This window comes from Musa acuminata, chromosome BXJ2-7 (assembly GCF_036884655.1).
Source record: "Musa acuminata AAA Group cultivar baxijiao chromosome BXJ2-7, Cavendish_Baxijiao_AAA, whole genome shotgun sequence".
NCBI lineage: Eukaryota > Viridiplantae > Streptophyta > Magnoliopsida > Zingiberales > Musaceae > Musa > Musa acuminata.
Genome location: NC_088344.1, coordinates 6,383,952 through 6,407,490, shown reverse-complemented (window position 1 = coordinate 6,407,490; position 23,539 = coordinate 6,383,952). Strand labels below are relative to the sequence as shown.

Here is a 23,539-nt window from a genome sequence, read left to right as displayed (position 1 = left end):
CAATTGTCATAAGATGACTGCAACAGACAATGACAAGTCGCTTAGGTAGAACTGAAGCTTTTGGAAGTGGGTGGAGGGTGTGTCATGAGACCTTAAGAATTTGAGATGTCGTAGGATGTTTGGATTCCTATTTCGGGTTGACACCACTGTTGTTCCCCGTCATGGACTGTTGTCCTCTTCCTCAGGATCAAACAATAGTGCATCTTTCGGGATTAATCTGCCAAGATGGTTTCTCTTCGAGGACGGAATGGCACAGGAAATCTGCTGCAGTATATATACGTGTATAGACGCGGCAAACTGCTTGGTCGCAGAGGGAGAAAGATTGAGGTGATGATTCGGAGGGCCTACTGTTTGTTGAAATGCCAGTGTTATTAGTAAGCATCGCATGGCTCACGTTCGTCCAGTTGTTCGTTTAGGTCAGGGCGTGTACGCGACTCTCACGAGATTCCTGTGAATGCTGCCAACCTCGTGGAAAGAAACGAAAGGTGGAAAACGACGAAGGTTACATGACAAACTCACAACTGGCTTCATAGTTCATACATCGCGACGATACATGCAAGTCGCCAACATCACGCCTGCACGACTCCAAACACACAGAAAAAGAGCGAGAATAAGATAAGCAATCGTACTGGACTTCCATCTTCACGCGCAGGACTCTTGGTGTTGCTGCTGCTGCTGCTGTTGTTGTGGTTGCTGTTGCTGTGGTTGCGGAATAAGGCTTACCCTCTTGCACGCCATTATGGGCTCGCCGGAGAGGGAGATCACCGGGAGGTTGTCGCAGTTGCAGATCTCGATCATGAACCCGTCCGGATCATGGAAGAAGAGCTGGTCCACGTAGATCCCGCCCTCTTCTACGCCGCTCTGGATGTAAGGTATGCCCATCTCCTTCAGCTGCTTCTCCACCAACGCCAAGCTCTCGCACTGTTTTGTAGCGTAGATCCAAGACAAAAGAAGGGTAAGCACGGGACTACGGTGATTGCGAGTGCATCACGGACCGACCACTTGTGTGGGCTGTGTGTGTCACAGCATCACGCTATGTCGATACCACAGAGAAATTTTGATTGTGTTGATCTCGAAATCAAGATGTACAGAACACAGAAAGTTTAAGTGCGTATCGTAGTTGAATTGCACAGCAAATGGTATTATAGTAACATCCCGTTCGATGACAGATTTGGTGTGTTACTGTCCATCTTCTATGCTCTGTTAACCTTCAATTCTCCAATACACACGCTTTTTCCAAGTGACATGATACAACTTGACATATACGATGAAGAAAAAGAGATTGATGGAGTTACCTGGAAGGAGATATGGTTGTCCTTGGGGTTAATCTCCCTCTTCTTCGGCATGTTCTCAGGGTCTTCAGATTGCAGTAGGTGGATGCCAATTCCATAGTTGAACAACCTAGAGATCATAAGAAAAATAATACCAGTTCATGGAAAACACCTATCACCCAAACCCAAACTCCTCTCCTTCAGTGAAAACGTTGCCATCGATAGTGATCAGACCAAGGAAATCAACTTGCCATGCGCCATCAAAATCAAAGGATCCGGGCCTGCGGACGGGGAGGAAGCCGAGCACGTTCTGGTAGAAATCGAGTGACCTCACCAGAGATCTGCAGACGACGGAGATGTGGTTCAAGGACGCCAGCGGCAGCGCACCACCTTTATCGCCCAACATCGTTCTCCTCAACTATCACAGAGAGAGAGAGAGAGAAGAAGAAGAAGAAGAAGAAGGATCGAGTGCAGAACCACAGAAAGACGATGAAGGCAAAACGGAAGGAGCGAAGAGTCGGGGATGCGAGCGCACGAGGTGGAACAGAGGATGAGCCACGGCCGACCACCGTGTGCCCCATATAAAGAAAAGGGGCGTATACGTGTGCGGTCCACCGTCGCCCTCCAATCGGTAGGCAACTGGCACTCCTGACGTGGACCGGTTTCCTGTTTTTGACACGTGGATCCGACTCGATTCATGTTATCTTGAGGATCTCCCTTCTCCCTTATAGTCCGGCATGCTGAGCTGGCTGCATTATCCACAGTTTATGAAATAATTAGGGTTGATAATGTCAAGGAAGGTAAGAAAAATATATGAAAAATGTTAAAAATAATAAACAAAAACTATAGTCTTTATTATATATATATATATATATATATAATATTATAAGAAACAGAATGACCAAAAAAGATTAGGGTACTTGATTGGAAATAATTTGTGTTATTGGGTATAATTGTGTCATTAGGAAATAATTTGTGTTATTAGGAAAAAAATGAACTCAGATATCGAAATCAAAGGCTGTTGGGTTGGATGTAGGTGAGTGAGATGAGATGCAAATATATTTGAACTAAGGTGCATTGATGGAACACGCCGTCCAATCTTATCTCATGAGTTATTGAGCTAATTAACCCAATCAAGAAATAACGCAAGGTGGGAAGATGTACAGCTATAAAATTGAAATGAAATATAGTATTTCTATTAATTCCTGGTTAATACCTTGCCAGTATTTATCTTTCTTTTTTTGAAAATTCATAGAAAAATAAACACACAAAAAAAATCTATAAAGTAAAACTAAATAATTATCTTCATATTTCAAGAATAAACCATAAATTTTGGATGATTTTTTTATAATCATCTACATTTTTAGTTTTCTAATTTGATATTTTTTTTTAAGTGCTCTAAATATCTTATGATATCGTTCGATCATTTTCATCTATCTCCTTCTCATATGTTAGGTGTCAAGCCCTCCCCATTGGAGAGGAAATGACTATAATAAAAATTCATCTTTATTCCCTCGATCCATCATATTAGGCATAATCTACGGAACCCACCTACCATTTTGTCTCTATCATCGTTTTCGTCATAAAATATCTTTTCTTCCTTATTGTCTCTAAGCACTTTTTTTTTGTCACCTTCGTCATAACTCTCTTCATTTACGAAACATATATCTCCTCTACGACTAATGCCAGAGTGTAAGGATTCATAAAATTGAAATGAAATATAGTATTTCTATTAATTCCTAGTTAATAAAAATACTATTGCTAATATTGATCTATAAATTATTTTTTTTCCAAATCTATAAATTAAACTTAGAATGAATGAGATTTGAAATAATTACCTTGATATTTCAGAAATAAACCATAAATGTCATTTTGAAAAGCCAAATTAAAATAATTTGTTAGACAACAAAATATTTAGGCTGATGTGGTGCCATGGACAGATCATTAACGTCTGATTTATGCTATTGTAGAACCAAATCAGAACAAGCTTCCGGAGGAACTCAACCTCAACCTCAACCATTCATATATGAATCTTTCTTGGCAGGTTAAGAACAGTCAAAAGCCTTTCTTCAAACTCGGTGATTGAAACGCAACCTCAAATTGCATGAGAGAGAACATTCTGCATGGATTTATGGTCCAAGTCAATTAAGAAGGCAAGAAAGTATTAGGAAACATAATCTCATGGTTATCCATTTGATATTCCATGTGTAAGATTTCTGATCCTCTTTAAATTATTGGAAATTAGTCACCTTCCCTAAAATTTTTCAAATTAGCAAGTGTAATATTTTATTCTTATTTTCATCCATATCTATATATGTAATACTTTATCTTTATTTTCATCCATATCTATATACATGACTAAAATAGGATATTGTATTTTTATCCTCATTGTTATTATAATCAAGAATACAACAAAAAGTAGATAATCTAAAAATTAAAGTATACTAACTTATTAAATAAAATGATAAGGTTTCCTCTATACATAAGGTTTTTAATATCTGTACATAATTATAATATCTAACTAAAGAAAAAATATAAATATAATAAATCCAAAATTTATACTACAAAAAAAAATTTCATAGGTCATTGTTATATCTGTACGTGAGGTTGCACGTTCTACCTTCGAGGTACTCTATTTTGTAGGTAAGGATACTAATATCTCATCCAAGTAATTGGGTAGGAAAGTGAGACGTATAAATCTATGTCGTTGATATAAACAATGAACTGTAGATATTTTTTTTATAAAATTTTTGGATATATTATATTTATGTTTTCATTAATTTGATGATATAAGTATATACAAGTTTTAAAAATAATATTTATTATTGTATTTAATAATTAGTATGTTTTAATTTTAAAATTATATACATTTCATGGTAGTCCTACTGATAATAGTAATAAAAATTTAAAATATAATATTGTACCTTAATCATACATGTAGGATATAGATAAAACTAAAAATAGTGTTACACTAAGTCTTCTGAATATTATCTTAATCCTATATAAATATTTTTAGTTTTAAACCTAAATATTTTTATTTAGGTTTAAAACTTCTCTAATCATTAAATCTAGTTTAAAAAAATAATATTCCTCTTGAGATGAAATATTCCTGATTTCCTATTTAATTTCAAAATTATTTCAAATTTAAGGTTTTGAGGGATTACACTCCCACTAACAAATATAATTAGAATGGATTTTCTCCCAATAATAATAGAGTGATATCCCTCACTCATCATAAATACATTTTCTCCCAACAAATGAAATCATTATCTAATTTTTATGTCTAACAGTCCCCTATATCCTCCAAAAGTATAATGGCCTCATCACAATTAACATGTATCACTTCTTATTATATCAATTTTATATCTTACGTCAATTCTTACTATTATGTACATTTATCAATCAAATATCTTCATAAATATAGATCGTAATAAAAAGATCATAGGAGAGATTCAATCTAGAGCATGTTATTCGTTACATTATTTGAAGCTTTTGTTATGTGGGTCATAACTAATAGAGTTCTAACATGTATACCCAATCTAAGTAGACGGCTTATCTCTTGACAAATCATAATTAAACTCATGAATCAAACTTAATATCTTAAAACTCATAAATGATTTATCAACATCATACCCTTAATTGACCTGAACCTTAATTGAATCGGTCTTAATTGATTCAAACTTGACTTAATTCAATCATAACCCGATCAAACTAATATATTATTCTGATAAGACTAGTTTGAAATCATCCCTAAACTGATATAACTTCTATTTGGTTATATCTAATTACAAGTCAAACAAGTTTGAACTGGTCTACATCAATCCAAAGTTACCTTGAACTGGTCAAAGAGATCAAACTGGTTTGATACACGATTAATGAGAGTGAGCCGAGCCCAAATCCACTGAAACAGGAACTAAGAAAACTTGGATAGGAGTCTCAATCCATGGTGTCGCACACTGTTTTCTGTATGAACTATGACTTGTTCTTCCTAGTTGTGAAAGTTGCAATTGATCAAAAGCAAAATTCTCACTGTTTTCAATCTGCACACAGTGCCTCTATTTGTTGTGGTAAGATAGGATTGATTGATCCTATACAAGAAAGAGTTTTATACAATGGATGATTCCTCCAAGAAAGAGAGGACTCCTTCTTCACTCTCTTTTCCATAACATGTTTCTAAGCATCTAATGGGGCATTTCACAAAAGGAAATTATAGTGTTGAAAAGCAAGCTCAGGATTTGGAGATAGAATATTGCAATCACAGAAATCTGGTGTGAGCAAAGATCCATGGTGATGTTTTTAATTATGATATTGATAATTATAATGGGTAATAGTAATGAGATGGAGATGGTATTTGTATGACAATAGTAATGGTAATGATAATATTGGTATTAATTTTGATATCATGTAATGTATAATGGTATGATTGTTATATGATTCAAGGAAACAAATATAGCAAGAAAGAAAGAAAAGTATAATCAAAATTTCTTCCATGATTTGACCAAAAGTCAATGACAGTGTTCTTGTAATAAATCAGAAAAAATTCTCTGCAATCTGCATGTTGATTCCTTCGAATCCAGATCTGATTCAAACAAAACAAAATATAAAAGACCTGTCAGAGAGTTCAGTATCTTCTTTGTGGCCAATTGCTTGTCACCTGATGCAGAATACAAGACTCAAATGAGCATCAAAAGACCCCCTTTTTTATCTCATATATTGAGGATCAAAAGACTTGCTTAGAAAAAAAGTATTTGATATGAACAGGAAATGGCTTTGATATTTACTTCATCTTGTCTTGCAACTTGTCCCACTGTTCTCATCCTCCCTCAGCAAAGGCATCTTCTTCTAAAGCTTCCAAGCATATAGCCAAACCCACATCACCTTGACATCTTTATTCATGGCATTGAGCTCAGTCCACATCCATATAATAAACTGTTTATATTGTACTTAAATCTATGACAGACTTGTTGCAACTTGCAACTATTACTAATTGTTCTAACCAGTCTGTGTTTGAGGTAGGAAACAACAAAAGGCAAACCCTAGAACACAAGAGCATGTCCTGTACTTGGGAGTAGACTAAGTAAAGCTTCAGAAAGCTACTCTTTTTTATTCCCTTGTTTTCTCCTCCTTCCATGGAGAATTCTCACTCAAACTTGCAATGGAACTCTCTATCTCCCTCTCAGTCTCACATCCACACACAGTCTGAGTTGTTCTCCAGTCACACAGTCACAGTCTTCCTACCACCTTTTTTCTTCTGCTTGATGACCTTTTTAAGTGTCTCTTTGCAGACCTTTTGATGAGTTGAGATCCAACTGTTCCCCGTTCTCACTATGAGACAGCCACATAAACCTTTCGATCCCTGCATCATCCTCCACCCTCTCCCCGGTGGTGGTTTAGGTCTGTCCTTCCCCAACTCACTCCACCACCACAAGAGCAAAGTGGTTCGGGTCAGCGCCGCACTTGAAAGTCTCCCCCTCTGCGTTCATGTCGACATAATGGCACGCTGCTCTCAACTTGACGTCGGCGTTAGGGCAGGCAGGCAGGCTGTGCGAATCCATTAGGGTGGAGTCGTAAGAGGAAGGCTGATCGAGTCATTGCAAGCTTTATGTCAGCACATCGTGGTGGGTCACCAAATACTTGGGGAGAGAGCTGGTGAGCTCCGCCTGTGGAGTTCTCGTGATTCGTCTCGTCTCTTGAATCGGCCCATCTCTTGTTTCGAGGAGGATGAAGTAGAGTTCAATGGATCAAAACGATGGAATCCAACGGTCGGAAGCATGATAACCGGGGATTCGCATCACATCAGCTTCTCGGGTCCCATGGCGTGAGCCCTCAGGACCGCAATGGTTTTTACCGATGGGGGGCGTGTCATGCGGGCCACCGCGGCATTAATGCCCTGTTTGAAGTAGCAGCAGCTCCTCTCTCTTCCTTTATTATCTGCCGCTACCTTTCACGACACCGTCGAGACGGAGACAACCAGACGTATATATTTCAAAGATCACACCGCTGCTGCTAAAGACCAAAGGAGTCGAGAGAAAGAGAGCTGCCCTCTTTCCTTCTTTCTCTCTCCCTCTCTTTCCTTCGTTTGCTGTTCTCTTTCAGTTTACGCTTCAGTGGTATGCTCGTCGAGGGCAGGAGTGGCCAGGTGTGTGGCGTGTCTCAGAGATGGGATTGGAGGTGTGAGAAGCTTTGAAGATGAACTCCGGCGAAGAAGTTTGGTCGAGGATGGACGTGGAGAGACGGAATCACCCTCCACTTGTGAGTTCTGCCTCCTCCTTTCCCCTCTGTTCTTGTGTTTCTTCTTCTTCCATAAAAGAATTTTGATTCTGAGACTGCTTTGTTTTCTCGCCTTTTGTGATTGCAGAAAGATTGTGAGGAAAAAGATTTGACTCATTCTTGTTCTTGTGGGTGCTAATAATTGTTTGGTGTTCTTGCCTTGATTAGTGGTAATTCATTGCTTAGTTTCATTTAAAGAGCCCATATAACCTGCTACAGATAAAGGTGTTGCGGTATGAAGATTAAGAGTGCTCTTAATTAGAAAATAAGGGTACAAAGGAAAGAAAATAATGAGTTTGGGTGAGCCTAATAAATTGATAGGCTAACAACCCATCTCCCCTTCCATACAATAAAACTAGTGTGATGTCAATGTTAGCTTATACTTTGAGCAACCATCTTTGTTGTTGATGATCTCAAAGTTCAATTTTCACTATATATATATATATATAACACATTGGAGGCTTTACCTGTGCTGTTTGGTTCTGATCCAAATCAAATGAATTGTAGATCGACGCGAATCTATGACTCCATTTGATGTCTGTCATGAGTGCAGGTTGATAGCTCAGCATGCCTCTGTAGAGTAGATGGTGGCTTCAAGACAGTGACGGGAGGCAAGAAATATGTCCCCGGCAGCAAGCTCTGCGTTCAGCCCAAGATCAGAACGTCGATCCACCCCGTGAGGTCGAAGCCAGCGCAGGAGAGGAATCGCTGCCAGTCTCCTCTGCTGCCCGGCCTCCCCGACGACCTCGCCATCGCCTGCCTCATCCGCGTGCCACGGGCCGAGCACCGGAAGCTCAGGCTGGTCTGCAAGAGGTGGCAACGCCTCCTCGCCGGGAACTACTTCTACTCACTCCGCAGGACCCTCGGCATCGCGGAAGAGTGGATCTACGTCATCAGAAGAGATAGGGATGGGCGGATATCGTGGGACGCCTTCGATCCCAGGTACCAGCTCTGGCATCCCCTGCCTCCCATCCCCAAGGAGTACTCCGAGGCCACCGGGTTCGGCTGCGCCGTCTTGAGCGGCTGTCATCTGTACCTCTTAGGGGGCAAGGATCGTCGCAAGGGATCGATGCGGCGCGTCATCTACTACAGCGCGAGGACCAACAAGTGGCACCGCGCGCCCGACATGCTTCGGAGGAGGCACCTCTTCGGCTCTTGCGTCATCAACAACTGCTTGTATGTTGCCGGAGGGGAGAGCGAAGGCGTTCACCGCTCGCTCAGGTCGGCGGAGTTCTACGATCCCAACAAGAACCGGTGGACGTACATCTCCGACATGAGCACCGCGATGGTCCCCTTCATCGGCGTCGTCTACGAGGGGAAGTGGTTCTTGAAGGGGCTCGGAGCCCAGCGGCAGGTCATCTGTGATGCCTACTTCCCGGACACGGACCGATGGTGCCCGGTGTTCAATGGCATGGTGACGGGATGGAGGAACCCATCCGTCTGCTTGAATGGTCAGCTCTACGCTCTCGACTGCAAGGACGGCTGCAAGCTGAGGTCATACGACGCATCCACGGATTCGTGGAGTATACATATCGACAGCAAGCTGCACCTGGGGAGTTCTCGAGCCCTCGAAGCAGCGGCTCTGCTTCCTCTCAGGGGGAAGCTGTGCATCGTCAGGAACAACATGAGCATTACTCTGGTCGACGTGGAAGCGAAGGATAGCGGAGACCTGAGGTGGGAGACGGTGGCAGGGAGAGGGCAGCTGAGGACCTTTGTCACCAACCTCTTGTCGAACATTGCAGGCCGCAGTGGTCTCAGGAGTCATATCGTTCACTGTCAAGTACTACAGGCTTAGAACACAAGACATGCAAGAAGGCAAGGGGACTCCAATGATCTGTTCTTTTTCTTCTCCCTTTGTTCCTCTCTCTGTAATAAGTGATCAGCGTTCTACTCTCTGTAATAAGTGATCAGCGTTCTAGCAGATTAGGACATGTTCAGCTGCCACAAAAGAAGTTGCATGTATCCTCTACAATCTGAGTCATAAATAATTTCGAATCGAGAAGAAACTCCAAGTGTGATCAGTGACTGTTTTTTGAATCAATTATTTGGCCCAGATCGTGGTTCGAGCCACTTGGTCTGATTTGATCAAGTCCAACCGCCTAACAGCCCTGCGCGACCCCTTCTGCGTAGCCAAAAACCCTTATCACTCACGCCGTCCCGCGATCGGCTCTCCTCCTCCCTGTCGATGAGACGAGGGGCTATCGGCAGGCCCCCCTCCCGTGGTACGTCTCTCTCTCTCTATTTTCGTCGGTGCAGCCTCGCTCTCGCTCTCCCTCTTTCTCCCGCTGGTAAAGGCACACACAACCCCTACTCTTTTTGCTGCCGGTCCTCCAAACCTCCCGTATTATCTGCCTAGGTTCGGCAGCTCTCTTTCGGCTGCCCCCTCTCTGCCTCTGTAATCTATATCTCCTTATATTTCTGATAATTTTGTATTGGCGAGCGCCTTGATTCGCTCGGGCGTTGGGCGTTTTGAAACCTTGTTTTTTGACAACACTGGATCTCTTCCCCTCGCCTGATCCCTCGTTCCCTCTCCACCTTGACGCTGCTTGACTTCCTCCTGAGACGAGATCTCCCTTTCTCTCCTCTGGGTTGCACGCAGCCCCCTCGTGCTTCCCAATCCTTTGGCCTCTATATGTCAGAGGCATACTTGCTATGCTTATGAATTACTAGTTATCGCATGAAAATTGCATTCTTTTCCTGGCGATTACACCCTATGACAAAATCTCTGTGTCTCTGTATCCCTGTATTTTAACTTCTTGTAGATGGCGAGGCATGCACTCAATGGCTTCATGATTACACTGTGTTGGGAGACTTTGATGGTTCTCATGTTGTTGGTTGCTTAACTTATAGAAGCGTCTTTTTTTGGGTTCCTAGCTTGGTATGAATTTGGTGAGCATGTGCTCGACTTCCTGGAGGACTTTTTCATTTAAAGGGACCAATGGACAGGGTTATTTAGATGTTACGATTTGTAAACTAGTTATTTTCCTTGTGATAACTAGCCGTGTCTTTTGATGCAGTTCTTTGTATCTTGTTCCAAAATCAATCTTTTGGAAGGAAAAACTACGAGAAACTAAAATGATTAAACAATTATGCTATAAAGCTGCCGAACAATTGCAAAACCCACTTTGTTTTCTGATTCAGCAGGTCAGTTTTTCCTTTGAATTCCAATTACTTCAATGATCAATATTTGTTGACAGCAGAAGCTTTTTCGCCTTTGAACAGCGAGGGATTCACAGCCGGAACAAGAAAGCCATGGAATTAGTGGCAAAAGGTTGGAGTGCACTACAGGAAGTTGATAGGGTCATTGACTATGCTGATCGCAATGACCATCGTCTCATCCCTCTCCTTAGAGTATGCAACAATAAGAGAATTAAAAAACAAGCCCTTTTCTAACCAGATCATCTTCTTATATTTCTCTCCAGCATACTCTCTTAATTATTTTTTGTCAATTCCTCAACGAAAGCTCCTTTTGTCATACTTTTTGCACTCCTGAAGTAATTAATTTTAGTGTCGTTGATCTACAAGACAAACCTGGACTAGTCAATTGCCTCTTCTGAATGGATGGTTTTGCTAACAGGGCGCAAAGGAAAATTTTGAGTTGGCGCTCGAAATTGACAATATGAACACTCATGCAAGATACTGGTTGGGCAGGATGCATCTCAAGTATCATGTTCCCGGGGCTTGTAAAGCGATGTGAGTGATTGAGCTTCCTAGTTTGCTTATGTATAGAATATGCTCTGTATAGCATTGGTGATAATCATATGCCAAAATAAATGTGTCTACCTTTGATTTCTTCAATACATTAAAGAACAGAAAATGACGTTTTTTTAGAAATGAAGGAGACTTATTCTGTGGATAGAGCACATTATGGGGCTGCTGGGCTATTCTCATGTTTTTTATGAATGAGTACAATATAAGCACAGAGATAACTTGTTAAAAAGAGAGAAAGAGGTAGATCATGAGTTTCTTGTCAAATATATGATTCAATTTCCTGTTCATAACACATAACATATAAGGGAAGAATTTTTTGCTTGTGCTAGTAGACCAGGGAATTTGCTTCAATCAGATCAACTATTTGATGGGTTTGTATTCTTAAAAATATTATCATGTCATTCAATTTCTCGGAATAACTGGCTTTTCAACTGAAAGGAGGTAGAAGCTCTGAGATGGAAAGGAGGGCAGCTCGGCGTTAGGTAGTTAGGAGCGAAGGTAGTACGAGGCAGAGCCAAGACTCAGATCGGATGGAACCATCAATACAATCAAAGATCATGAGAACTCTTTTTTCCACACAACGACTAATCCTGAAAGACTACTTTGAAGCATTCAATGAAGTCAGCCTGAGCAAGGATGTTACGAAGTCGGAAATGTGACCCAAAGCGGTCAATGTGTTAAACCGGCTCATCTTAGGTCGGACAATCCTGGGAACGAACAAGAGAGCCATAATCCCAAACTTCTCATCTAATTGACTTAACTGGCACTACGATTCTGATTCCGCTTCCAATCTAGCTACAGATAAAGCCTCTTATCTATGGTGGCTGAAGACTAAATTTTTGCATGAACTCTGAGAATATTACTGCATAGTCCCCTAGAAAGTAAACATGTATTGAGGATTTCCCCTTTCATGTGCTTTTTAGAGTTGCTATTTAAATTGGGATTAAATGTAGTTCTTCTAATGTGTCTGACTCTTTTTTTCTTTTCTTTCGAGAACATCAGAACAGATCAGGCAATAACTGTCCAAAAAGCTACTGTCCAAATGAAATTTGTTCGCAAGATGTATTATTATTTTTACCACAAACAACATAGTTATACAATTATATTTTGTCATTCTTTTTGTTTTCTTTCTTGTTTTATCCTCAGTGGAGCAGCCTTATTGGTGGAGGCTGCAAACATGGGTGATCCAGATGCACAATACGAACTTGGTTGCCGTCTCCGAGTTGAGGTCAGGTTCTCATACTTGTTGGCACTCTAACTTAATTAGAGATATGCCAAACAATTTTGTCTCAAGGTTCCTTCAGCATATACAAATTTTTCATATTTTACTCCTTGCATGACTCCTAAAGCGTAACAAGATCATTACTAAAAAGCTTGGCTAAAATGGTTTTCTTTTGCTTGCATACTTGGTGCAAAGCTTAGATTTCTTGGTTATGTTCTATTATGTCTGCTCGTCTACAAAGTCTTTTTTAAATAACCAATACTTGAAAATCTTTGAAAATAATCACTGTGATACCAAAATTTCTTCCGTCTTTTCTGGGTCACAAATATACATACCAGACATTTTTTATGAAGGTTTAAAATCATGATCAGATACCGGTTATGACACATTGTTGCATCGGGTCCCAGACCAGTATACCATTTGGTATTCTGACCTGTATCACACAGTGTTGCTGAAAAAATAAGAAGTGAATATTGCTTGGTATGAGCTATATGGTTTGGCACCAATCTTCTATCGGCTAGTACATAGGGGTTTGACCAGTATTTAAAAACCTTTTTTTTTTATACTTTTAGGTTTCATTCTGTGGTGGTAAACTTTGTTGCTTCAGTAATAAGATTCCACATGATAACTGTCACCATTTTATTGAAGTCAGAATGTAAAAATGGTGAGCATGGTAGATCATAATGAGTTAAATTAGCAACTTCAGTTCTTTCAGCATGAGCAATGAGTTTTGTTGATTTTACAGGAAAAATTATCATGCTTTCTATTTTAAAATAGCATATACTTCAGAAATACAAGTTCATATAATTTTATGATTGGAGAATCTTTCTCGGAAAATTTTCTGTAAACTCTGTTGGCTTGAGTTTTAGTTTGCAAAACAATGTTTGTTTGAGTAGCATCACTCACTCTACATTGCTTCAAAGAACATGATCAATTTTCATAAATTCTTTTGTTCCAAAAACTTGCACTGAGCTTGGACACAGAAATCATCACTCGATTAGTTAAACATTCAATACAGATGGAATAGCATTGTTCTTGTTCCATAGGGAGCTGGACATGTCCTTTTCTTTAGCACCCACACGGCTGCACCTATATCACTTCCCAAATGTTCCACATTCCATGTTCCAATGGTGTAGCACATCTCTTCTTCTAATTTGTATCTATTAGGGACAGAGCCCGTACCACATCCCAAATGTTCCTCATTCCTTATTCGATCTTGTATCTAACTGGGACAAAATATATTGTTCTTGGTTACCCTTTAAAACTGAATGAAATTTAAATCAGATTCAGTTATTTAAGTAAAAAAAAAGTTTTCTCATTGCATGGTTCACCTGAAAGATTCTGTTCAAGTACTGACTTGTAGTTTAGTACTTTGGAAAGGCAACCATAAATGATCATCAACTGGATACTAGACTGAGTATTTAGTGAAAACAATTTGTCAGATTCATTTTTAAGTAACTATCCAAATTCTTAAATCAACAGTTCGCGATAATGTTCCAATTCTTATCGAGTCCTCCGGGTGCTAGTTGTATCCTGGTGCAGAAAGAAGAGGCATAGAAAAGAAAGTGGGTGACAAGCAGTGATAGGGACCTCGGACAATAGGTAGTCAGTAATATCAGCAGTCTAGCAGTGAATCAATGTTCATTATTCTTCCATTCCTGTTGCTGTTCCCATTAAGTGTGAAGCTTAGATTCATTAACTTTACTATTTTCACTTCAAAATGGTGTCAAAAACTGCAACCATATTTATTAACGGTCACTGATATCATGATGCTTAATTCAGCTGGATTTTCTTTCTTTTTTTGTATTGATAAATTATTTGATTATCTAACCTAGAATCATCTCCAATGACAATATTGAGAAATTTGCTTCCTCAAAATTTTTATGATCCTGGATAATTATTTTTCTACTTGGGATTTTTTTTCAGAGTTGTTATCTGCTAAATTTAGGTTATTATTGGCACAGAATGACCATGTTCAGTCAGATCAACAAGCTTTCTATTATATCGAAAAGGCTGTTGACCAGGTATTCTTACCTAAATGTGAAAATGAGTCTCCTGATATCAAGTCATCCTAACATATCTCAATCAAATTTTGGCTCCAGTTGCATCCACGTGCTCTCTATCTTCTAGGAGCTGTATATTTAGCTGGGGACTGTGTGAAGAAAGATGTTGCTTCAGCTATATGGTGCTTCCACAGAGCATCAGAGAAAGTATTGTATTCTTATTCATTTTTATTGTTAATTCAACTCAGATGACTTAGTAGTCCAGTGAAAATTTAAAGTGTTGAACTTGTTACATACAGACATATGAAGTATTACAAATTAAAAACCCTGATACTTTGCATTTGATTGATCACAGGGTCATGCTGGAGCAGCAATTGCTTATGGATCACTTTTGCTGCAAGGTATTATGAATGATATAATATTTTAACAAAAAATATTTGGATCACTGCTTCAATATATTTTCCAACTTTTGTTCATGAGTTTAGCAAACATATGGACTACAGGTTATGAAGTGCCAGAGGTTATAACCAGGTTTAACTCTGATAGGAGCCCATCTACCGGTGCACTGAGGAAGAAAGGGAAGAAAGTTAGGCAGGACCCTTTGGTGCTGGCAAAGGAACAGTTTCAAATTGCAGCTGATGCTGGTTGTGATCTTGGTCTGCGGTGGCTGAAAACGATTTCTGATGATGAGAAGTTACAGCAGCAGACAACCCAGTGAAGTCTCTATTCATACCAATGACTCTTAGCAGTCTATACTTGTATCCTAGCGCAGCAACCAACTGAAAATGTTTAAATGGGTAATAATTTGGCTGGGCATTGTCTTATCTTTTTGGTTAATATGTCTACCAAACTCAAATGATTAGATTATACCTCATCCTTTTGCATACAATGTAGCCCCAATGTCTGTATTATTTTTGTGGTAAAGACACGTATTTGGTTTTATAATGTCACCCTGTGTTCTTAGATGTTAGTTACATGCGTGAGCTCTCGATGATGAATAGTTGTTACTGTAATATTATTAGCATGTCACAGGGCATCTTGGCTTAACGCAGTGGCGTGGGCATGAAATTTCACTGCCTTTTACGTGGGTCCCACGCCTGTTCTTATAACGTCGAAGCGAGTAGATTGTGGGTAAGTCTTGAACGGGATGGAAAAGTATCGTTCGTCTCAAGTCATGGCTTTCTTCTAATCGGGCCTTCGGACTCGAGACGCGGTGCGACTCGACTCGCTCTCCCTCTATCTTTAACCGTATCGGTAACATGGCCTGTTTCCATTCTCATCGGCACCCTGGGCGGGCGAAGGAAAGGCTTTCGGAGGGGTAGGGTAAGGGGTTCGTCGTCTCCTACTCTGTTCGAAGGACTCCCGGATGGAGGAGATCACGGAAGGCGTGAACAATCTCCACGTCACCGCCGCCGATTCCCACAAGAAGAATCGGATCCAGGTGTCCAACACGAAGAAGCCCCTCTTCTTCTACGTCAACCTTGCCAAGGTACTACCTCAATTCCCTACCTGGAAGAGCCTTGTTTTCTGTTTTGTATTTGGTTTAGAAGATCAAGATTGCCCCATTCTTCGCTCTTTTTTTATCCTCTATAGCTGCTCTAGTCAGTATTTAGGTTTTCTAGATTAAAAAAAAAGTATTTTTGGATGAAGCTCTCTTGTTCTTAATGTTTTTCTCCTCCTTTCCTTCCTCATTTCTCACGTCCAAAATAACTTGATTATTTGACGGGTGTTGCCATGCACTGTTCAATGCAGAGGTATATGCAGCAATACAATGAAGTTGAGCTGTCAGCTCTTGGAATGGGTACACATTATTTCTTATCTGGTGTACTTAACTTCTTTGGAATTCAAGTCTCTTCTACAATTATGTTTGTCGTTTTGCATTATTATGTCAATCTTTCTTTTGAAAGAGCTAACATTCACTAGTTGGTCCTTTATGTTAAGCAGGCAGTTGTGCATATATCATAGAAGTGATTTCTTAAGGTCTTTATTTGGTAGCTTGGTTTATTGGTCGCCTTTAGGAGGATTATTTTGTATCTGAGAACTTTCAGAAGAAACAATTAATTTGGATTTAAACATGTCCAGTCCTATATGCTGTGGTGTCGTATATGTAGCCATTCTCTTTAAAGTTTTCATTTGGTCGATTTCAGATCAAACCCCTGAGAACTTTGTTTCATTGAGATTTATTTTAATTGTTGCCTTATATCTTGCTTGCTGATGATTCATATTTTCAACTTATGGTTGATTTTTGGATGCTATAAAGTATAAGTAGCAGATGAATTTATGCACTTAATTTTCATGGCCCTTTATGTTGATTTATAATTATTGTGCAAGTCAAAACTTTACATGGAAGGAATACCAGCTGTTATTGGTACTAGAGTTAGGTATCTTGATCTAGTGAGCTAGTGTGATCCTAAGTATTGGGCTTTGGTCCAATGTTTCTTTGTGGTAGTTTTCCTCATTGAATTCTAGTGGTTAGTGATAGTATGGAAATCAAATTTATGACACTTTAGGTTCTGTTCTTTGGTAAAATATTTCCTTCAAAGTATCTTTCTTGAGGAGGTATTTCCCAGGTTGGCATCCAAATATTACCAGTTTTTTATTGTTGGCATGTACCACTGCGTTCTTTTCTGTTTCTTAACTTTCCTAATTTACTTCAGATCATTCTCAACATATTCAAGTTCTTGGACATTCAGTCTCTTTTGAATCCTATTTTTGTTTAACCAATTTTCAAGATTACATAAACAAATATAAACATGGGGGGAAGTATATTGTAATTTTGTAAGGTGATGCTATAGATGCATGACGAGCCAGAGCCATGTCTTTGCCACATCCAAGAATCTCTTAACCCAAAGATCATGCCTCTTTATTCTCTTCTTTCTAACATATCCAATAAACTTGCCACTTGTGACTTTTCTTTCTATCTATTTACCAGGCTGTCATGTTTATTATCATATCGTGTTCCGTTCTTGTGCTTTTATAAAGATTATCATATTGTCTTTCATAATGATGTGAAAATTATGGGACTATATTATTTGTCATATGTGGTTTAGCCCATTCTTGATTGAAAATGACTGGAGAAAAGATTCTAATTGTTAGAAGTGATGAAGATTTCCTCTACAATAATAAACTATAATATTGTTCTTAGTCTTATAAATGCTTAACATTTTTGTGTTGTAAAACATAAGCCTATGGAGCATGACTACTATTAATGCTTGTTGTGTCTGTCTGATTTGCTTGCTAGACATGGACACATGTCAGATCTTTGAAAGCATATTAGGATTCTTGTACCTCCTCCACTTATTTTGATAAGGTTTCTTATATATGTAGGATATTTATGTAGGTGATGTAAGAATTCAGCGCATATCCGATGTAGTAGTATGTATATACTATGTAACAATGTTATATATGTTAAAATATTTTAATGCATATAATTTGATTATGATCATCATAGCATGTCTAAATTGTACACGGTACAAAATTATAATAGTCTGTTCATAACATAAATGTATTAATTGTTATTTGAAGCCGGTTCCTAAATCATTTTTCTAGATGTTGCTGTTTCAGACTTCCATTGAATCACTTCTAATGCATTTAAGAAGTTTTATATTCCAACTTTGTTCTTGGGAATATCCAGAAATTGGTGTTTTATTACACACAGGTTAAAAGAAACAGGAGTAAAGAGGAACCATAGTAAGCAATGTAATGTATAAATATTCCTATTCATAAAGCCTTTATGGTTATAGTGGTTGATAAAATTCCGCACTATAGCTGCTACTTAAAAAATAAACAATATCAGCTTTCATAGAATTTGTGAATGTGTTAAGCTAAACAAACCATTTGTAATAATGTTGCAGTTTTCAAAAGCTTGATAGATAAATCTTTATCCAATCTGGTCGATCTGGACTGAGATTAGATAGGTCCGACATTGATCCCCCCATATTCTTTGGGTTTGTTGCTGAAGATGGATCAGTCCCAGGTCTGTTTGACTGATTTACAATTTGTCCATCCTGACAAACCAGCTTGTTCTTATTGATCCTGACTGATTCCTGCTTGTTCTAAAACAAAACCTGGCACAACAATTAAATTTGACCAATTCAGGCCAATTGTAATTCTAAATCCTAGTGCTGATCTTTATTCTGGTCTGATCTTGTAAACAGACAATTGATCCACAACATCACCTTCATTGAAGTGAGGCTTCCTCTCAATAAAAAACTGTCAATTAATAATCTTGATAAATCAGCAATCATTATAGGCTGACAACTGATCATATTAGTAGGGATTCTTTTTGAGAGTATGACTTTATTTTCTTTTAATTTTTTTTCTGTTTTTTCAGGTTAGAAGTGTGAGCAACTGCATCTGCTTCTTATTTCTTTCTTCTTTGAATTTTGGTCATGCTGAATTATTTTAAGCTAATGTTGGATTTGTGATTCTTTTATGTGGCAGTGTCAAACTTCGTCTAGCTGATCTTTTTCATCTTCTTCAACACCAACTTTACCAAAATTGGATGGCAATTCTATTTCGTCCTCATTTTACCTTTTTCTTATGTATATACTCTCTTCTTGACAATTTGGGCAGCTTATGTAAGATACTTCTTAGCTCAAGATAGTGCACAATTTGTGGTACACAAATGGACACTTTAGAATGTATGAATTATTTGGCAATTTCCTTCTAGTATAACAGTTTTTTCTGTGTTATCATTAAATCTTACAAGTTATAATTAAGCTAGCTGTTGACCAAGAGAATCAACAATAATAGAGATTAGTTAAATCAGAGAGGGGCATTTACGCTATGATACAGAGCAAGCTAATGAGCTAAATATGAAGTTTTGGGAGATGGTAAGACTTGTATACAATTTATGTAATCAATTTTGTGAAAGTAATTTATTTATTGAGTAATTAATTAAATTTATAAAGAGAAGATGTAATGCCTGTATATAGTTTTTGTTATTTTAGAATCTGTAGTAGAGTTACTAAAGATATAGTAGAATGGATTTTGAAAAAGAAAGGGATATGTTGGAGTTATGTTGAATTGATAAAAGATATATATGAAATATTCATCGTAGGATGATCAAAGGACATATTTTAAAATTATGCTAAGTGACAAGATTTATAATATGCAGTGCAATTTTGTTAACCCCAAGATAATATTTGACTATAAAAATAGATGGACATGGTTTTCTTATGAATAAAGGTTGCAAATAACTTGGATTCATGAAGATGTTACTTGTAACAATTTTTGAGATGGGCAAAGAGAGATGGATAAGTGTTACAATTCTTGTGTCTTTGACTTAAAGGGTGATTTTGTAGGGTGGTTGTATGACAGCATTGAGTGGTAAGGAAATAGCTTATACTAAATTTAGTATGACTTAGGTGTGGATGATAGATAATTGTGTGGGTTTACTGGAAAATACAGGATAAATCATGTTACATTTGTGAATGATTAGAGGTAGCTCCTGTTGATGATTTAATGTGGATAAATTATTTATGGTGTTGTGGACATCTATAAGTACACTGGTTAGATGATGTCAATCAAGTGTAATAGTGGTGTGAGGAGAGGAAGAGGAAGAGGCAGTGGCAGACCCAAGAAAACATAAAGATACCGAAGGATTTATTGGCTCTTGTTATGACTAGTGATATGGTCCTCAACTGAGCTCATCGGAAAGACGATAATTTTTTGTCAATCCGAAATAGTTGGGACATTACGATTCTCAGGACAGTTTTGCAGGTGGCATACGTTAGGCTTGGAATGTTCACAGTCTAAGTATAGTTTCCTTTCTTATCTGTCTAATATTTAGGATAAAATACGTTGATTAGAGATCGTAGACAGAAACTCAGAAATCATGGACATAATAGTTATTCGCATTTGTATTGCTAATAGTTGTGGACCTTTGGATGCAGCAATAGACCTAATGATTTGAATAAATTCTTTTGTGAAGTTATAGTAATGGCACAAGCACTTCTTCCGATCATGAAAGTTGTGCTTTGGATTTACACTTTGCTATTAATATCTAATGCCACAGATTGCAAAGTGTAGCTTCTTGAACATTTAATTATATTTTATGACCATTTACTATTCTATATTGAACTTTTCAGCAATTGCAACTGTTGTCACTATCACGGAAATTCTGAAAAACAATGGCCTAGCTATCGAGAAGAGTAAGATCATAGATTCTTCTGTGCTTTCTGTTCTTTTTTGGATTATTTCCTTTTTTTCTTTTTATATCCATTTGCAATTCAGGTTTGGACATTAATTGTTTGTTGAAAAATTTTGTGCAGAGATCACAACATCAACCGTTGATGTTAAGGATGAATCTAGGGGGGGTCGGCCCATGCAAAAAGCAAAGGTGCAAGTCAATTACATTTTGATATCACTTTTTAGTGGTGTTACATTTTGTTGATTTGAGCTTCCTATCCAGATTGAGATATTGTTGGGCAAGACAGAGAACTTCGATGAATTGATGGCTTCCGCGGCTGAGGAAAGGGATGTGGGAGATGGTGAGGAGCAAAGCTGAAAGTGTTCGAGCCTTTGGTGGTGCATCGGGTTTACTCTTTACTCGCTTTCCTGCTCAATAGATGGTAGTTTGTTATGAAGTGAGAATACAACATTAAGCGTGCTTTTTCGGAGTTTGCAATTTCGTGCCCGGTAGTAGTGTTAGCCCCCCTGTTCCCTTAATTTTCTTGGTTCTTCCTAGGTGCTGGATTTACCAAGGAAGACGCGCTGTTGGAAATTAAAGCTACATGTAATCCTGTTCTTTGCTGAATAAATTGACTTCTTGGTGTTTTTGTAATCCCCACGCCTGCACTGATTGTACATAACTGAATCCTGCAGATTAAAGCAGCCTGTTACTTCGACGCCCAGCTTTGTGAAGTCTCCTTCAGTTGTGTGCTTCAAACTTGCGCCTAATTGCTTGGGAACGTCTGATATGTGCCCCATGTTTGAGATATCTTACAACAAGTCTTTTGCCTGCGGAATGTAAAGTCAAGTCACTTGTGATGTAATGGTGTCAAAATATGCCTTGAACAATAACTAAAGGTTCATCCCAAGCATCTTTCTAATCCAATCGTATATTAAGAAAATGTGGCGATGGCTACACATTCTTGTGCTCCTCTTCTTAACAGAGTCATCATGACATGTGGTTGATGCATCATCATAGTGTGGTTAGCACCATATGACAGAGCAGATCGAACGTTATCGTGCTTTGGATTCTATGTAACATGATTGGAGTTAAGTCTAGACAATGCACATCATGATCTTTATGGCCAGTGCTTACTGTAAAGATACGACATCTAGAGCTCGGTATAAAAGGGTTTTTCAAGTACATTCACAAGATAACTTTTTGTTAAAAAAGATTAACCGAATCGTCTAAATCACTTGTCAAAGGAAAATATTATTGACGTCTTGATGAATCTGACATAGTTATGACCTGTATGTATAGGGTTGTCCGATATGCCTCCAAGGTGATAACAACGAGTTCCAAAGATGTCACATGTATCAAGATCGAGGACGGGGAAGGTTTCCCGATCCCATTTGTCCAATGCCTAACATGAGGTGCATGAGTATCGGTGCGAATAATCCATTTTTTTGTGTTAAAAATAAGCTTTTATACATAATAAAAAAAGATAAGAAGAAAGCTTGCGATTGCCTTTCTAGTCATAAGTGGCAAGAATAAAATTTACGATTACCTTTCTTGTTATAAATGATAAGAAAAAAGGTTGTGATTGTTTTTCTGGTCATAAATGATAAGAAAGAAGTTTTGTTTTCTTCCTCTTTGGGCATTACCTGACGATGATATGTTGGATGATTAGCCAACCATATATATCCCTTATCATTTGTTCGCGCCCAACCCCCCCCACCCCCAAGGCGTGCTTCGAGGCTCGAAGTATAGCGTTTAGTTCATCCGATATGAGAGTATTTAAGATTTTCTCTCACGAGTTAGGTTTTTTGACTCACGTGCCTCAGACACATTTAGCCTTACGTCTTCGTCGTGATGTATTTCTCTTCACATAAGTTGAGTTTTTCCGACTCACATACTTCAGGCACATTTTATCTTATGTCTTTGTCGTGATAGATTTTTCGTTATGAGGGTCGGATTTTTCCAACTCATGCACATGAGCATATTTTACCTTGTACCTCTATTGTGACAGATTTCTCTTTATGCGAGTCGAGTTTTCTCAACTTACGTACCTCGGACACATTTTACCATATGTCTCTAATGTGATGAATTTCTCTTCATACGGGTTAGATTTTTTCAACTCATACACATGGGCATATTTTACCTTGTACCTCTATTGTGACAGATTTCTCTTTATGCGAGTCGAGTTTTCTCATACCTCGGACACATTTTACCATATGTCTCTAATGTGATGAATTTCTCTTCATACGGGTTAGATTTTTTCAACTCATACACTTTGTGCACATTTGGCTTTACATCTTTATCGTGATAGATTTCTTTTCATGCAGGTCAAGTTTTCCTGAGTCACACGCCTTAGACACATTTTATCTTGTGTCATTGCCGTGATAGATTTCTCTTTACATGGGTTGGGTTTTCTCGACTCATGCGTCTTGAGCACATTTTACTTTGTGCCTCTGTCATGGTGTATTTCTCTTCACATGGGTTAGGTTTTTTTTAACTTACGCACCTCGGGCACATTTACCTTGTGCCTCCGCTGTGACGGATTTCTCTTCACACAGGTCAAGTTTTCTCAATTCACATGTTTCATGCATATTTTATCTTATGCCTCCATTATGATTAATTTCTCTTTATATGAGTTAGATTTTCCTAACTCATACGTCTCAGATATATTTTATCTTGTGCCTTCACTGTGATGGATTTTACTTTACGCAAGTCTAGTTTTTCCAACTTGCGTCTCAAGTACATTTGGTCCTATACCTCAATCATGATAGATTTCTCTTCATATGGGTCAGGTTTTCCTGACTTCATGCCTCGGGCACATTTGGCATTGCGCTTTTGTCTTAGTGGATTTCAATAATTTTTTAGTCTTTCATCAAGCACGTTTTGAATCCTTCATCCAGTGCTTTTCAAATCCTTTATCCAATATTTT

The 23,539-nt window shown here is 38.5% G+C and overlaps 4 protein-coding genes across 13 annotated transcripts; 3 read left to right on the top strand and 1 right to left on the bottom strand.

Annotated features, from left to right (window-relative positions):
* Window positions 1-507: 507 nt before the first annotated feature.
* LOC135616873 (glyoxylase I 4-like) lies at window positions 508-1,839 on the bottom strand. The gene is made up of 3 exons (XM_065116579.1): window positions 1,523-1,839; window positions 1,296-1,401; window positions 508-921 (listed from the first exon to the last, which is right to left on the bottom strand). Exons 1-3 carry the CDS (start codon window positions 1,675-1,677, stop codon window positions 643-645), a joined length of 540 nt encoding a protein of 179 aa, XP_064972651.1. The 5' UTR covers window positions 1,678-1,839; the 3' UTR covers window positions 508-642.
* Window positions 1,840-7,151: 5,312 nt separating this feature from the next.
* LOC103990301 (F-box/kelch-repeat protein At1g55270) lies at window positions 7,152-9,582 on the top strand. Its single transcript, XM_009409385.3, has 2 exons — window positions 7,152-7,523; window positions 8,095-9,582. The coding sequence occupies exons 1-2, from the start codon at window positions 7,461-7,463 to the stop codon at window positions 9,334-9,336; spliced, it is 1,305 nt and encodes a 434-aa protein (XP_009407660.2). The 5' UTR covers window positions 7,152-7,460; the 3' UTR covers window positions 9,337-9,582.
* Window positions 9,583-9,623: 41 nt separating this feature from the next.
* Window positions 9,624-15,422, top strand: LOC103990303 (uncharacterized). Of its 5 annotated transcripts, XM_065116575.1 has the most exons (10): window positions 9,694-9,763; window positions 10,304-10,430; window positions 10,559-10,685; window positions 10,764-10,892; window positions 11,119-11,234; window positions 12,399-12,480; window positions 14,439-14,498; window positions 14,577-14,684; window positions 14,833-14,878; window positions 14,981-15,422. In XM_065116575.1, exons 3-10 carry the CDS (start codon window positions 10,617-10,619, stop codon window positions 15,193-15,195), a joined length of 825 nt encoding a protein of 274 aa, XP_064972647.1. In that variant the 5' UTR covers window positions 9,694-9,763; window positions 10,304-10,430; window positions 10,559-10,616; the 3' UTR covers window positions 15,196-15,422. The 5 variants fall into 5 exon arrangements, with proteins under 5 accessions (XP_064972648.1, XP_009407661.2, XP_018684758.2 ...); XM_009409386.3 differs by lacking the exon at window positions 10,304-10,430 and having other exon boundaries at window positions 9,627-9,763; XM_018829212.2 differs by lacking the exon at window positions 10,304-10,430 and having other exon boundaries at window positions 9,680-9,829.
* A 321-nt stretch (window positions 15,423-15,743) lies between these two features.
* On the top strand, window positions 15,744-21,569 carry LOC103990304 (uncharacterized protein At2g34160). 6 transcript variants are annotated; one of them, XR_010488523.1, is made up of 7 exons: window positions 15,747-15,966; window positions 16,230-16,278; window positions 20,570-20,632; window positions 20,753-20,820; window positions 20,893-21,017; window positions 21,169-21,216; window positions 21,306-21,569. XR_010488523.1 is itself a non-coding variant. In XM_065116578.1 (6 exons), exons 1-5 carry the CDS (start codon window positions 15,844-15,846, stop codon window positions 20,986-20,988), a joined length of 399 nt encoding a protein of 132 aa, XP_064972650.1. In that variant the 5' UTR covers window positions 15,747-15,843; the 3' UTR covers window positions 20,989-21,017; window positions 21,169-21,264. The 6 variants fall into 6 exon arrangements, 2 of the variants coding, with proteins under 2 accessions (XP_064972650.1, XP_009407663.1); XR_672111.3 differs by having other exon boundaries at window positions 20,893-21,067; XM_065116578.1 differs by lacking the exon at window positions 21,306-21,569 and having other exon boundaries at window positions 21,169-21,264.
* The last annotated feature ends 1,970 nt before the right edge of the window (window positions 21,570-23,539 follow it).